The sequence below is a fragment of the Atractosteus spatula genome, chromosome 2 (genome assembly GCF_055471065.1).
Source record: "Atractosteus spatula isolate fAtrSpa1 chromosome 2, fAtrSpa1.hap1, whole genome shotgun sequence".
NCBI classification, from domain to species: domain Eukaryota; kingdom Metazoa; phylum Chordata; class Actinopteri; order Semionotiformes; family Lepisosteidae; genus Atractosteus; species Atractosteus spatula.
The window spans coordinates 73087874-73102589 of record NC_142707.1 but is presented as its reverse complement, the minus strand read 5'-3'; the positions used below and the strand labels follow the sequence as shown (position 1 = coordinate 73102589).

Sequence of the window (14716 nt, the reverse complement as noted above, 5' to 3'; positions counted from 1 at the left end):
GCAATGCAGTATTTTGTTGTAATCGGCTTTCAGGTGGTTCTCCACGGTTATAAATTACACCTGGTAAGATTAGTTCATTGTGTCTAAAAAAGGTATATTCAAGCCCTTATTAAAGTAGCCTGTGCTTCACAAACAGTGTGTCATGGCTGTGAGAGAGGTTGTCAGGCGGGAGTCAGGAGAGCCTTAGTGCGCAATAGAGATGTTTGCTCTTGCCTCATTATTTTTTGCATTATTTAAGAAATGTTAAGTATCTGTACTGTTTTCTACCCACCAGTTTTGATTTTAGAAATATTTGGATAGTTGTGATGTTAAAGGGAGATATGCAAGAAAAGCACTGAAAATTAAATATATTGTTTGACCTGTTACATAAAATTGCATTATCTGCAAAGGTCTGCTGAACACTATTGTATTAGAAAACTTTTTTTTTTACAAAAGCCACTCCATTTCTTTACTTGTATTGGTATAATGCTGTTTGTTATTCTTGCCAGGTGTTTATTTATTAATGTTTAGTTAAGAAATGTAAAATTGTTTAGTCTTACGAGGATTTGCTTATTATTTCTTAACCTGAAGTGATATCAGTGCTAGGAAACCACATATAACCTTAAACCTTGCCAGTATAATCCTGTCTTCCTATAGATAAATGTGTATTTATTAAGAGAACCCATTTAGCTTTAGCAGTAGATGATTATATAGACCGAGGGAGTCAGTTTTATTTAGCCAGTAATGGTACAATTCTGAATCTCATTCATATCACTTTGTGCTGGACGACCCCAGCAGTCAAGGTCTGGGCTTGCAAGTTCTTACATTTATAGAACAGTGTCTCCATCTAGTGGTACAAATTGAAAATGCAAAAGCACACCAGAACAATTTATTAAATATTTGTGCATCTTATTTTAGGACCTCTATCAATTAACACAACAAAAAGAGAAGGTTTTTTCTTTATTTCTATGCCCCGTGTACATTGTTTTTTTCTGTATTTACAATAAACTGTAATTTTCTACATCAGATGGCAAAGTAGAGAAAGAGCACCTGTTTGTAAATACATTAGTAAAACATGATAACATATGTAATAGAAAAAAGAGATCATTTAGATCACAATAAAAATAGAAAATAAAAAGTATCACAAATGTGAATTGGATTAGCATTGTTTCCACTGTATTCCATTTCCATACATAATTAATTAGATTGTCAAACACAAAATGGAGGAAAAGGTTAGTGCTTATTTTTAGAGAAGTGAATCCTTGAGTCTGTTTTACACTTCATCGAAGATCTATTTTTATTTTGGACTATGCAATGTGTGTTTAAAAAAGTGAGTTGTCATGTGCAGGTGAGGAACAACTGTTAAATACTGTTTACGTGTACTGTAAAGTGCCTTTGATTTCCAGCACAACGCTGTTTAGTCTTTATGATATTTGATTTTGGAACCTGATTTGGGTAAACATGTACTGTATACTGCATACTGTTTGTGCGTTTTTTTTCCAGAATTGCTTAGTACCCACAACCTAGGACAACAGGCATTTCATGCGTTAAAGTTAAAATGAGTGTGAAAATTTAATGTTTACACATAGAAAATATCTAATGAAGGTTAAGCGCAAGACCATCCACTTCATCTTGCTAACTGGGATTCTGTTATTGATCCAAAAACCTAAACATTCCAGAAATGTTCCGGGTGAGTCTGCTTTAGCAGTATATAACCAGATCACTTGTTATAGACACTCACTGTTGTCTTAGTTTCATTGTTGAGCCACACTTATCAATATTTTTGAATTATTGAATTCCCCAAGTAGTCTCTTCTGCACAGATCTAGAAAGAATTGGAGCGATTACCTTGTCCTTTTTCTTGTGATTCCCATGAGACTGGGAAGTGATATGTGCTCTTCTTTTTTGACAGTTCTCGTTTTTATGAAAAAATAGCTTATTTCCTACTTTTTTGTACGTCAAACATTTTAGAGAAAATGCATAAAACGAAAATTACCAACAACTGGTGCACATAGATTATTTATGGTTTAATTTGGATGGCATTTAATGCTAGTACTATTGAGTGTTATCTCTCTGTTCATAGGTCAAAATAAAGAACCTTCTACAAGATTCTAGTCAGTTTCTAGTATAAAACGTGTATGGGGAAACACCCACCAAATGAGGGTATTGGGGTGCTTTCACAGGAGTCTGTCAAGGATAGCTTCTCCATATTCATGACTTTAATATTCAGCAGGTGGTCAGGCCATCACAGTGCTGTGACCTTTAAATTGCATGTGCATTGTGAGTGGGGACAACATCTTCAGCCATCAGCCTATGAAAATATTGGCTCATAGAGCAGATTGAGCCCTATAATGCAGAAGGTGGTTCGAGCCTTGACATTGCTGGCAAGCGGCCATGACAGAGATTCCCAACTGGCTCAGCACCACTGCAGCTAGGTGGGTTTCAGCTAGTCAGTGCAGTGGTCATCATTGTCCCCATAGGGTACATGGTTTGCAGTAATATGTTGATTTGGCGATTGGCGATTCCAAATTGCTTAAGTATAAAACATAAAATGATTATTCTCATTTTTAATAAAAATCTAGATGGAGGTACAGTACAAAAAAGCTAACGTACTGTATTCACTGAAGAGATGCAACTGTCCTATAAACTAAACCACATGTCATCTAAGACAGTCAGTGCACTGAGAAGCTGTCTAGGCCTCACCAATCACCAGACATGAACCCTGATGATTGTGTGTCATGTGCAGGTAATGCAAAAGTGTACAAGTGAGCTCACATCCTAGAACTCTGTTGGTTCTGTGGTAAGAAATTGCTTCTTTATTCAAGCTGGAGAAAAGACAGCACTTAGTAACTCCATTTCTATTTTAGCCAGTGTTGAGTATGATGGTGTATAAATACACTAGTGCTCTGTTTCTGCTTACAGTTTTTGCGTGCACACACAAACACAAGTTTGAGTGTATTCTCTTATCTATGTAAGCGTGGGTATAAAACTTTTCTTGTAAAGTTCTGAAGGGAGTACTTTACAGGGTCAGGAGGAGCTCTTTTCCCTTTTCTTTTTTGTCTGGGTGAGAGGATGGAGGGGGAGGGAAATACCAAATTGGCAAAAAAATCTTCCTGAAGGTTTGACCACAAGGCCTCTCCAGAGGATTTATAAATAACACGGATATAGACCTACAGCTGCTGTGGTGGGGAATGAGAGGGGATTAATTAAATTAAGAGCAGATCGAAATTTTTGTTATATGCTGAAGAAGTAATTTCGTTTGTGCATTTAAATAGTACAGAATGTCAACATTTTCCATAGTTTATAAAATACTATATACAGTAGATGCTGTTTGTTGTTACTGCTTATTGTACAATGTATTGTGCAATATGTACATTGCACTCCTCGTGTAATATTTTAAAGGCTGCTTACAAACTGAGGAATGGCACTTTTATGCATTTTGCTATGGGAGATAAATACATGTTCAGAAAATTAACTTTTTATGTTCTTGAAACAGATGAAACTGTGTTGTTCGGAGTGATTCTTCATGGAATATTCCAAACATGTTATGCTTTGTAGTGACTTCAAAAACCCAGGACATGAATTTCCTGTTTTTATAGCTGTGGCCACTTTTAAAAGGAAACCTTAAGGCAAATAAAACTGAAGCATCTTAACAGATACAACACATAATGAAAGAATTTGGGGTTGTGGGTGGAGAAGTGCATTATCCATTTGTTTTCACATACAGAATTACAAATGATTCGTTGAAATAAAACTTTATTTCCATTTTAGTTTTATTTCTTTATATTAAAGCTGTCTGCTTTCTCCTATTTTACCGAGATTTTATATTAGAAAAAATAAAGAATTGTATGTTGTTGATAAAAAAATGTTGATAAAATCCATATTCAGGAGTTCACAAATTACTTAACTTCCCTTTTCTTCAGACATGTGTGGGTTATCCTTCCCTGGTGTGATGAACCAAAGATTAATTCTAACCCTATTTCTGTAGGCCTATAATCAAATGTAAATGGTAATCATAGTTAATGAGTACTATTTAGTACCATAGGTGTATATTGTATTTTAGAATATTGCTTTTTTTTTCACATTTTGAAAATGTTTAAAATGTAACACCACATTCTTCCTTACTGACAAAAGTTACTATTTTTTTTTCTAGCGCCAAAGAAAAATCCAAAAAGATCGCCTTCTTAATGACTTCTCTAATGCATTGGCCGTCTTCCAAAAAATTCAAAGGCAGGCTGCTCAAAAAGAAAAGGAATTTGTTGCCAGAGTGCGTGCCAACTCAAGAATATCTGTAAGTAGTGGAGTGGTTTTCATCATTTTATTGTGTGTTACATTGCTGAGTTTATGGTACATTTTAGGGAGTAGTTGGACAGTTTTATTGTTGGATGTTTTATTGTTGCTATCATTGTCATGCCTACACATTCTTATCTGCAAATATGTTGACATTTCATCTTTACTTATTACAATACATTAAAAATATTGAATAATATTTTAGGTTCAAAATCATATTGATGTTATAGAGAGGTTGAATTGCTGTGTAGTACAGCATCATTAAAAACAAATCTAAGTATAGGGTTAAGCAGTAAACACCAGTGTATAATAACACGTTAATGAGATTTCTCACGTTCACCTCGGGCCTTGGTTGCCAAACAGATCTTGAAGTGTGACATGGGCACTGGTGGAAAATGACAGATCAAACTAATTGCTCCCTGTGGAAGCAAGAATTATTGTGAGTTTGCAAAACTAAAGTTAACTTTGGTCTCTATAGTCCTGTGCTACAGCTTGTTTTTGTTTGCAGGGTGGCCTTCCTGATGACGGCTTCAAAGGAGAAAGTTCTTCGCCCTTTGAGAGGTTAGAAATGTTGAACATACAGCCTTGATATTGCTCAGTCTCAGAATTGCACAGAATACTATGTATTCATATAGACTTCTTATTCTTCCTATTTTGGTATGGTTTAATAATTAGATTTGTTCAGGTTTGATTGGTTCCTTAGGTTATGGAAAAGGTGTTGCACCAATAAATATAATGGACTCATCATATAGAAGATGTAAACTCACATCCATTTCTTACCATGCATATGTTCACTCTATTTCTGCCCTTTCATTCTTATAAGAAGTGCAAAAACTGAATATCAAATCGCAGAATATAAAACACAGCTTTTGACAAGCTCTTGAAGTCATAAATATTGTTTAGCATAACATTTTCTTCTGGGTTTATTAATTATGCTGTTTCTCTACAATGCTTCAGAGTGAAGTTGTATGCTCCCACAGTGAAGGGACAAAACTTGAAAATGTAAGATGGAGGCACTTGATAGAATGTTATTCATAATATATATAATAGTCGAAATATGTATTAAGCCTTTTCAAGATTTTTTATGACAGGCAGCAAAATGGTAGTATATATTGTGTTATAGTAATATTTTAACGTATCTTATTTTTTAGGTTTTTGTGCAGTTTAGACCATCAAACAAGTGTAGTTAGGTATTTTCTCATTAGCTTAGTCATATTAAGTTGCTTTTACTTAACTGATACCTTTTATCGCAGCAATATGTTTTTATACAAAAATATCTGAATCTACGTCTAATCCCAGTATGTTTCTTTTTCTTCAACTTGATTGACCTTTTCTTTTGCTATAGACTGCAGTTGGCAGTGCAAAACAATTATTCCGCATGAGAAAAATAGTGGTTCACTAGAAATGATTGGAAAAGGGAGAAAAAAATTATATAAACAACTACAACTATAACAAAAATACCATTTAGAACATAAAAAAGCTAATTATGCTTTAAGAGAGCAGTAGTAAAGCTAAAGGCCATTAGGAAGCAGCAGATGACTAAAAATTGCAAAAAAAAAAGGGTGCCATTGAATGAAAAGTAGCTGACCTTGAGTTGCAAATTTTTGTAAAGTTCGAGCAACTGTATTACATCACTGAACTACTGTATTCATGAAAGCAGTGCAGCGTACTTCCTGCTGAATAAAATTAGGCATCTGGCAAGTAAGCTTGAAAATTCCAGGGAATCTGCCTGCTTATTGGTGAGAGAAATGTTGCTGGGCACAACCCCAAAAAGGTCCTGTAAGTGAAGTGAGTCCAGTGTTAGTATAGGATGAAGGAGTGTTTTTTTTTCAGATTTCCTTTCTCTCCTAATATTTAAGATTATTGTATTCTGCAATCAGGCATTCATGGTTTTCGCCACCAATCAGGCCTAGAGCAACTTTTCAGGTAGTGTTTGATCTGGAAGGCCAGTGCAAGTTAGGGCTATAGATGACCTTTCACCTCATTATAAAAAGGTCATATTTGAAATAAGGGCAACAAAAGTAAATAATTTAACGATTGCAGTTTAGTTTCTGAGTTTTGTAAAACTAATAAGTTGATGATAATGAATGTTCAGGAAAATGTTAGCGCTCACTTTAATCAGAGGAGTTAAAATTCTGCCCTGGCTTAATGTATAAACTATAAACCCATGGTCCCGCATTCAACTAAATTCAACTAAGCACCAAGCTTAGTCAGTGTATCCCTAGTCTGATCTTCAAATTGTTAAAGTGTTATTCCTGTAAATACGTTTTGTATTTTTGTGCATGACTGCATAGGTGCACAAAAATGTGTGAAATCTAATTGGGATTTTGGAGATTTGAAAATTAGGCCCTTGAAAGATTCGTCAATGTATAATTATCAAGTAATAGGTTTATTCCATGCTGAAAAGAGATGAAAGAAAACGCAACGTTTCGGCCTTCTTTAGGTGTGAGGTGTGAGCTCTGTGTAGTGCTGCAGAGATTGTTGTCCTCTGGGCGAGTTCTCAGATCTTAGCCTTGGAACTCTCTAGTTCTGTCAGGGTGGTCATCTGGGTTGTTGGCCACTTTCTGACCAAGGTCCTTCTTCCCTGATGGATGAGTTTGGCAGCCATGGTCTGCACTAGGATGATTGTTAGGGTGGTTCCATATTCTTTCCATTTCTTCATGATAGACCTGACTGTATGGCTAGGAACTTTCATTACCCTATTTTCTACCCCTCCCAGATTGATACCTCTTCATAATTCTATTGCAGAAGTGGTCATCATGGTAGAGTGTCTGCTCTGACATGCACTGTCAGCTGAGGGGTCCTCATATAGACAGGAGTTGTAGACAATTTGTTGACATGTTAAATGACCACACGTGGACTGCGTTCAAGTTTTAAAGTGAAGTTCCAAGGAAAGTAAATGAACCTGGGTACAAATTGGAGAGTCACTGCTAAGGAGGCGAATACTTACCATGTCAAGATATTTCGGTGTTTCCTTTCAAATTGCAAATAAAAACATTAATTCCACATTATTGGGTAATTTGTATAGATAAAAGACAGAAAACAACATAGAAGTATTTCTTTTTAAGTTTACAACTTAACAAATTGTGAAAATATCTATTAGGGGAGTGAATACTTTCTGCAGGCTCTGTACTTTACTAAAGCTAGCTACCTCACTGTCTATATGTGTAGCTTTAGCCGATTACTGATTACAGTTTTTCTGCAGCTTTTTGTGACACTGGGCCTACCAAACACAGACAGGCTGGGTGAATATTGCTAACAACATCCAGCTGTGATTACAGCCACACCACAGCATGGGATATGTGTATCGGTTTTGGCCAGATAAGCCCTTCCTGATGTTTCCTGATGTTCCCCCCCCAACACTTCCATCAAAATCCTATCGAGCACTGTATATCTAAGGCTGTCTGAATTAGTACTCCAGCCAGGTCTGCTGTTGCTTTAAGTGATGCACCCAAGAAGCATAAACCAACTGTCAAGGTTCTTATGAGGCAAAACACATCAAGGAAAGGCCCTGGTGAGCCACTGGTTTACATTCTTCATTAATGATGGGTTACGCCACATGCTGGGCTGCTACCATTACATTGGACAGGATGGGTTATTCCAACATATTCCAGTAAAATATCAGTTAACGATGAAGGCTGACCAGTTTCTGGTCAGTTGTTTTATTTTGCTAGAGCTGCATATATGTGAAATAAATTAGAGGTTTCATAACAGTTTTAGTCCATGAATTTGGCAACGTCCTTTTCAACTGATGGTTTTAATAGGCTGGGTTGTGGAAAGGGGTGGCATGGAGGTGCAGTGGTCAGTGGCACTGGGGCCCTGGGTTCGATTTCTGGGGTGCTATCTGCTTGGAATTTGTATGTTCCCCCCCATGTTCCTATGGGTTCCTCCAGGAACTTCCATTTCCTTCCACAAGCCAACGACATACTGGTAGGTTAATTGGCTTCTGGGAAAACTGGCCCTGGTGTGTATGAGTGCCCTGTGATGGCCTGGCATCTCATCCATGGTGTATCCTGCCTTGTGTCCATTGTTTTATCAGGATAGGCTCCAGATCCCCGACAACCCTAAATTGAATGAAGCAAATAGAAAATGAACGGATGGGTTTTGGAAATTATTTGTTCATATATTTCTATCATCCTGACCTCTGAATTTATTCATTGTTATTTTTAATGACAGTGGAGGCCAGCCTCAGGCACAAGTACAAGATGATGTCATTACAGAAGAAGATCTTATGCTTATTAAAGAAAGAGAAACATCCATCAGGCAATTAGAGGTAAATACATCTTAAAATTGATGTCACCATATCAAGTCAATAACAAGTATTGTTTCTCTGTTTGCAAAATTTAACTTAACTTTGACTTTCCAGCTACATAGACCTCAAATGATGGCATAGTTTTTGGTGAAACACATGCTTACTGTATGAAAGGATTGCTCTGCATCATGTGCTTTCTTACTAGATGAAAAGCCCTTGAAATAAACATTTTTCTCTTTTTAATTGAGCATTTTTTTAAAATGTGACATCTATAGGACTGTAATGGTCTTAATTTATGTTTATGGCAAATTATTTTTATATTCTGTACCTTTTCTTTTTTCATTTAGTCAGATATTATGGACATAAATGAAATCTTCAAAGATCTGGGAATAATGATACACGAACAGGGAGACACTATCGGTAAGATTTCCTTGTTCTGTTTTGCTGTTTTTCCTGTTATTTTAGATACATTGTTTTTTTATTTTTAGCCCTGAAAAACTGCATCACCACTGGCCAACCCCCTTCTTTCACAAGGAATTTGTATTCAGTGGATTTTTCTCTTCTGACTGTACACTTTTTGCTGCTGTATCTCAGATCCTGATAAAATAACAGTACTCAATCTCAAATTCAGTGGCTGGGTCTGACCTATATTCAGTTACACATTGCTGTAATCTGTATTTTGATAATCAGGAGAGGATGACTCATAAATGAATCCAAGACAAATGTTTTTCTAAACATATTTAAACCATTTTAAAACTTGCCTATAAACTAACTCTTTTGGTACGGTATATTATGTACTGTTCTTCTGTTCCAGCCCTTTAACAACATGCTTCACAGCTGTGATTTCTGCCACACTTCCGTGTAAATTTGCTCACAGTTTTGTGTAATTTGATGTATTTATCCTCAAACACTGTGTAAAGGTACAATGAACAACTGCGTGAAAAATAAACAGTGCTTTTGAAGTGATAGTCACTTTTTTTTCTGTACTTTTTTTTTCTACAGTGTTAATCATTTAATTTATGTGCATATTCATTTTAATATCTTCTCCACTGAAGGTAAGAGGGATTAGGCCTGAGCAGTGTGTTATGTTTGTATTTCAGCATGTTTGTTTGACTTCGGAAAAAAATTATGCAGGTTTCGCAGTGGAATTAAACTTTGAAAATTCTCACTTGGTTTCATTTGTCTAAAGTTCTGTGTGGAATTTATTTCTACATGGACCAGTGACAAATAAGTGGTGGTTACACACACATAATGAGGTGCCAGACTGTGTGCCAATGAATTTCACAGTACCTAATGCATCAATTAAATGTGTTGAGCCAGTTGGTCTTTAAGGGCTTTTAACAAGCACCTCTGAGAATTCCAGTTTCTTCATTAACTGGCATGTACTGTTAGTAAGAAAACCTGCATAACATTTTGTTAGATTGTTAAACTAGATTTAAAACCTTAACAGTTTGCATTGAGCTTAGTTTGATCTCAACTTTCGCCAAATGTTCCTATTTTGCGTGTAATGCATTCTTATTAGTTTTAACAAATGTTAAAAGCTGCTGCTCTTTGGCTGTCTCAATGGTTAAGAATATGTTGAATGTGTTCATGAACTACATGTTTTCCATTGTACTAAAAGTATTTAGTGTCTCTTATTTCACTTGTTAATTAATTTAATGAATTAATGAAGTAATGAAGATATTACTTCTTTGCTGCTATTTGGTTTAAAAAATGTATCAAATGTTATAATTAACAAACTTTAGAAACTGCAGGAAAATAAAATAGTCTCTTCTAACATTAGTCTTAAGTAAATCTAACCCACTAGCTTTTCATGTATTGTTCTACTACACAGAAATTTAATTAAGTTGATTTATGTTTAACACTTCTTCGGGCAGGAAGATGCAAGGAGTCAAAGCACAGCTATTGGAAGTTTGGAAAGAGGTCTATTCTGTCTCAGAAAGGCCTCCCAGAGATCAGAGTTAGTTCCTCTCCTTACCTGATCTGTACATCATTGAAGAAATTCAGATAGGGAGCTGCATCAGCATGCGTAGGCTGCAAAGGAGCAGGTAAAGGTTTAGTCCATGCTGAAAAGAGAAGAGACACAACATTTCGGCTGTGGAGCCGCCTTCAGAGAGGAGAGGGGAACCTCTCTACCTCCACAGCTGAAACATGTCTCTTTTCTTTTCGGCATGGAATAAACCTTTACCTGTTCCTGTACATCATTGTTCACAAGCACCTTATGTACTGTAAAACATCTCCTTTAACTACCCTAAATGGTATTTGGAGAAGCACACATTTTAGGACTAGAATATTTAAAGGAAACCTTTCTTGATTGATTCTTTATACAGATTTCCATACAGGTTCTTTTGTGGATACATACCTACAAAGTACTGCCTATATCAAAGATGTACCTTAATTTACAGTAGTGTCATGTTTTTTCTTTTGATCAGACAGCATAGAGGCCAATGTAGAGAATGCTGATGTACATGTACAGACTGCTACCCAACAATTAGCAAGAGCTGCAGAATATCAGGTAAGCTCTGGACGCGTTTCACAGACAAGCATTCTGCTTAACATTAACTTCAGGGAATGGGGAGCATCAATTACCTTAAAACTTCACAGTTTGTGGCATGAATAGTGAAGGATTTTTTTTCCACTGCCATAAGCAGGAAATCAATGTATTTGAAAGGTTGCCTGCATAATCAGTACACAAATGTTTTCAATAAAGTCATTGAATGACAAAGTAATCCAGCTAGCTTGTAAACCTATGAAACGTGATTCCAAAATCATGTGCTATATAAGAATGTATTTTGCGATAGAGTAGAGTATGGACCCCATAGTGTTAGTTTTCTGGAATCCCTTCCTCCCATTGAATGAATGTTGATTTGCTCCCTGACTGGCTGAGACAGGCCCAAAGTGGCACACAAGCACAATCTGACAGATACCGCATGGTGTATCTGCTGGGTTTTGTTCTTGGTGTTCTCAGGTAAATAAGCAATTCATTTAAATGTGGTGGGATTTTTTTTACATTGAGAAAGCCTTGGTACATAAGTTAACATTTCAATTAAGTAAATATACCCTTGTTTGAATGAGCACAGGAACGGCTTGTTTTCAAGAACCACATCTAAAACGTATACAGTGTGTATAGAAAGTCACCACCACCTTTCAAAATATTCACCTTTTGTTGCCCTAAAGCATAAAAAGAAGACTTTTTCCCATTTTATTTACGAATTGTACCTTGCAACATCCAAGTGGGGAAAAAAAAGCAAAATTTCTGAAAAAAATAAAAAAGTAGAATAACTGGGTTGGATAAGAGAACACCCCCCTGAGTTAATACTTGGTGGAAGCACCTTTTGCTTGAATTACAACCTTGAGTTTGTTTGGATACATCTTTACTAACTATGCACACTTAGAAGGCGGAATATTTGCCCATTCCTCCTTACAGAACTGTTCAAGCTCAGTCAAACTGCGTGGTGACCGTTGATGAACTGCTCTCTTCAAGTCATTCCAAAGATTTTTGATGGGATTTATCGGGGGCTCTGACTAGGCCACTCAAGGATATTCACCTTCCTGTCCTTCAGCCACCGTACCGTTACTTTGACGGTGTGCTTTGGGTCATTGTCATGTTAAAAGGTGAACAATCTTCACATTTTCAACGCTTTGGCTGAGGGCTTCAGGTTTTCTTCGAGAATTTGCCTGTATTTTGCACCATCCATCTTCCCTTCTATCCTGACAAGTGCCCCAGTCCCAGCTGAAGAGAAACACCCCCACAGCAGGATGCTGCCACCAGCGTGCTTTACTGTAGAACTGGTGTTCTCTGGATGGTAAGATGTATTGGGTTTTCACCAGATGTACCGTTTTGCATTTCGGCCAAAAAGTTTGATTTTGGTCTCATCTGACCACAGCACCTTTTGCCACTTGGCCATAGAATCTTTAAGGTGTTTTATAACAAAACATAAACAAGACTTTATGTGGCTTTTTTTAAGGAGTGGCTTTTTTCTTGCTACCCTCCCATACAGGCCAGATTTGTGGAGCGCTTGTGATATTGTCACATACACTCAAGGTTCGCTCTTTGCCATAAAGGCCTGTAGCTCGTTCAAAGTTGCCATCGGTCTCTTGGTAGCCTCTCTGATCAGTCTCCTTCTTGCTCGGTCGTCCAGTTTGAAGGGACGGCCTGATCTAGGCAAGGTCTGTGTGGTGCAGTATGCCTTCCATTTCTTACTGATGGTCTTGACTGTGCTCCATGAGATACTTGAAGCCTTTGAAATCTTTTTTATACCCATCTCCTGACTTGTGCCTTCCACAACCTTATCTCGAAGTTCTTTTTGAAAGCACCTTTCCACCCATAGTGGATACTTTGCTTTGAAATGCACTTCCAAGCAGAAACAGCTGCTTTTATTCTGAACTAATCAAAAATCACCACAATTGATCACAGGTGGGAGCCAATTAGTTTGTTGTGTGATCCATAAGGTGATTGGTTATACCTGAGCAAGTTTTCAAATGCAATTGTAAGGGGGGGGGGGTGTTCACTTATCCAAATAAGGTATTTTGCTGTTGTAATATTAATACATTTTCAGAGTGTTTTAGAATTTTATTTTCACTTGGCTAATGTGGGTTGCGGTGTGTCAATTAAAAAGGAACAAGCCTAATTTAATTTGTTTTCATTTTCAGAGTGTCGTACAACAAAAGGTACAAATTGTGAAAGGCGGTGGGGACTTTCTATACCCACTGTACTGTATACATATGACTATGCAATATCCTGGTATATGTGTTGCTTCCATTGTTGGATACATGAAAATTTAGGTGGAATGTTTTCTTTTCACAGCGCAAGTCACGGAAGAAGATATGCATCATCATTGTGGTTCTCACAATAGTTGCGGTGATAATTGGAGTAATCATCTGGGTCTCGGTGAAAAAATAAACATTGTCGGTTTCAAATACACTCTACTGAATGCCACGAACAAGTTTTTATTGTGTTGTCTAATTTCACCCTTAAAGATGTTATATTTGATGTCCAAACCTGAGAGTCAAAGCTTTCCAAAATCGTCTAGTCTGTCTTATCTGATTATTGCTGATACTGTATACTGTACAATACAGACATCTCATTATATAGTATTGTCTTCATTGTATCTTAAATAATTTAGCCTTTTTATTAAAACAACACAACATGTAAATGGTAATGAAATATTTTTCCTGCTCATTGTTGCTGCTTGTGCCATAAGATGAACCCTGTGAACATGGAACAATTCTGAATGTGCCAATCTATCAGCTTAAGCTTCTCAAGAATCTCCGGTGGTTAAGATTACTCTAGATTGTTTGTTTTATGGTCAAAATGCGACCTGTTTTTCCCAGTTTTCATTTTTGTTATGTTCATTTTGTGGAAATTAACAATTTTTCCACAACTTGCCTATTTCTGTTCCTAATCCCAAAACTCTAAGGATCTCAGCAGTCCTTTGTGCGAAGCATGTCATTACTCCCCAACAACATCGTGCATAACCATGCAAATTGGTGCTTGTTGTTATGTGTAGCCAGCTTTCAAGCATGTTATAAACTTTACACAGTGTGCTCACACACAGACCTGGAAAGAGGAACTAAATGAAAAAATATATGATAATTAGTTTTTGCACCTGGGCATTGGTTCATGAGCTGGTTTTTGTAACATATTCATAAATGCTGCTGGCTGAATACAAATTTTCCTGTGTAAATGTAACACTAGTCTAGTTATCAAAGGCACAACTAAGAACTATGCTTCCAACTCTTTGCTGTACTTTGCTCCGTCTATGTAAGTAGGTACACATTCCATGTTTTGAATGTCTCTATTAATTAAGAGCTAGTAATAGTAATTATTAAACCATGGGTGTTATTAAAATGTTACTATTTTCAACTGTGATTTAAAATGCAAGCTGTTACAATCAAAATAAAATACATTCAAATTGATATATTAAGTGTTGTTTAACTTCATTTTAATACTTGTTCTGAAGCTATTCCTGTTCCCATTGTCTTGATTTTCAAATCATAAGAAATAACTCTGTTATTATGACATGCTAATACATTTTATTTAACATTTATTTAACATTTATCCCCTAACACTTTTGAGTTACCAACACTGGGGCGGAGCAGTGGCACTGTGGCTAAGGATCTGCGCCTGTGGCTGGGAAGTTGCCAGTTCAAATCCCGCGGCCGGCAGAGGAATCCTACTCCGCTAGGCCCCTGA

At 36.7% G+C, this 14716-nt stretch overlaps 1 protein-coding gene across 1 annotated transcript in view; it reads left to right on the top strand.

Moving 5' to 3' along the window:
• The window catches only part of stx7l (syntaxin 7-like), a 39311-nt gene extending 24872 nt beyond the window's left edge, over positions 1 to 14439 (top strand). Inside the window, exons 5-10 of the mRNA XM_088927948.1 lie at positions 4132 to 4269; positions 4777 to 4829; positions 8445 to 8541; positions 8868 to 8940; positions 10953 to 11035; positions 13328 to 14439. Coding sequence (XP_088784074.1) covers positions 4132 to 4269; positions 4777 to 4829; positions 8445 to 8541; positions 8868 to 8940; positions 10953 to 11035; positions 13328 to 13423 — 540 coding nt within the window. The 3' untranslated portion in view covers positions 13424 to 14439. The remainder of the gene's footprint in view (positions 1 to 4131; positions 4270 to 4776; positions 4830 to 8444; positions 8542 to 8867; positions 8941 to 10952; positions 11036 to 13327) is intronic.
• The last annotated feature ends 277 nt before the right edge of the window (positions 14440 to 14716 follow it).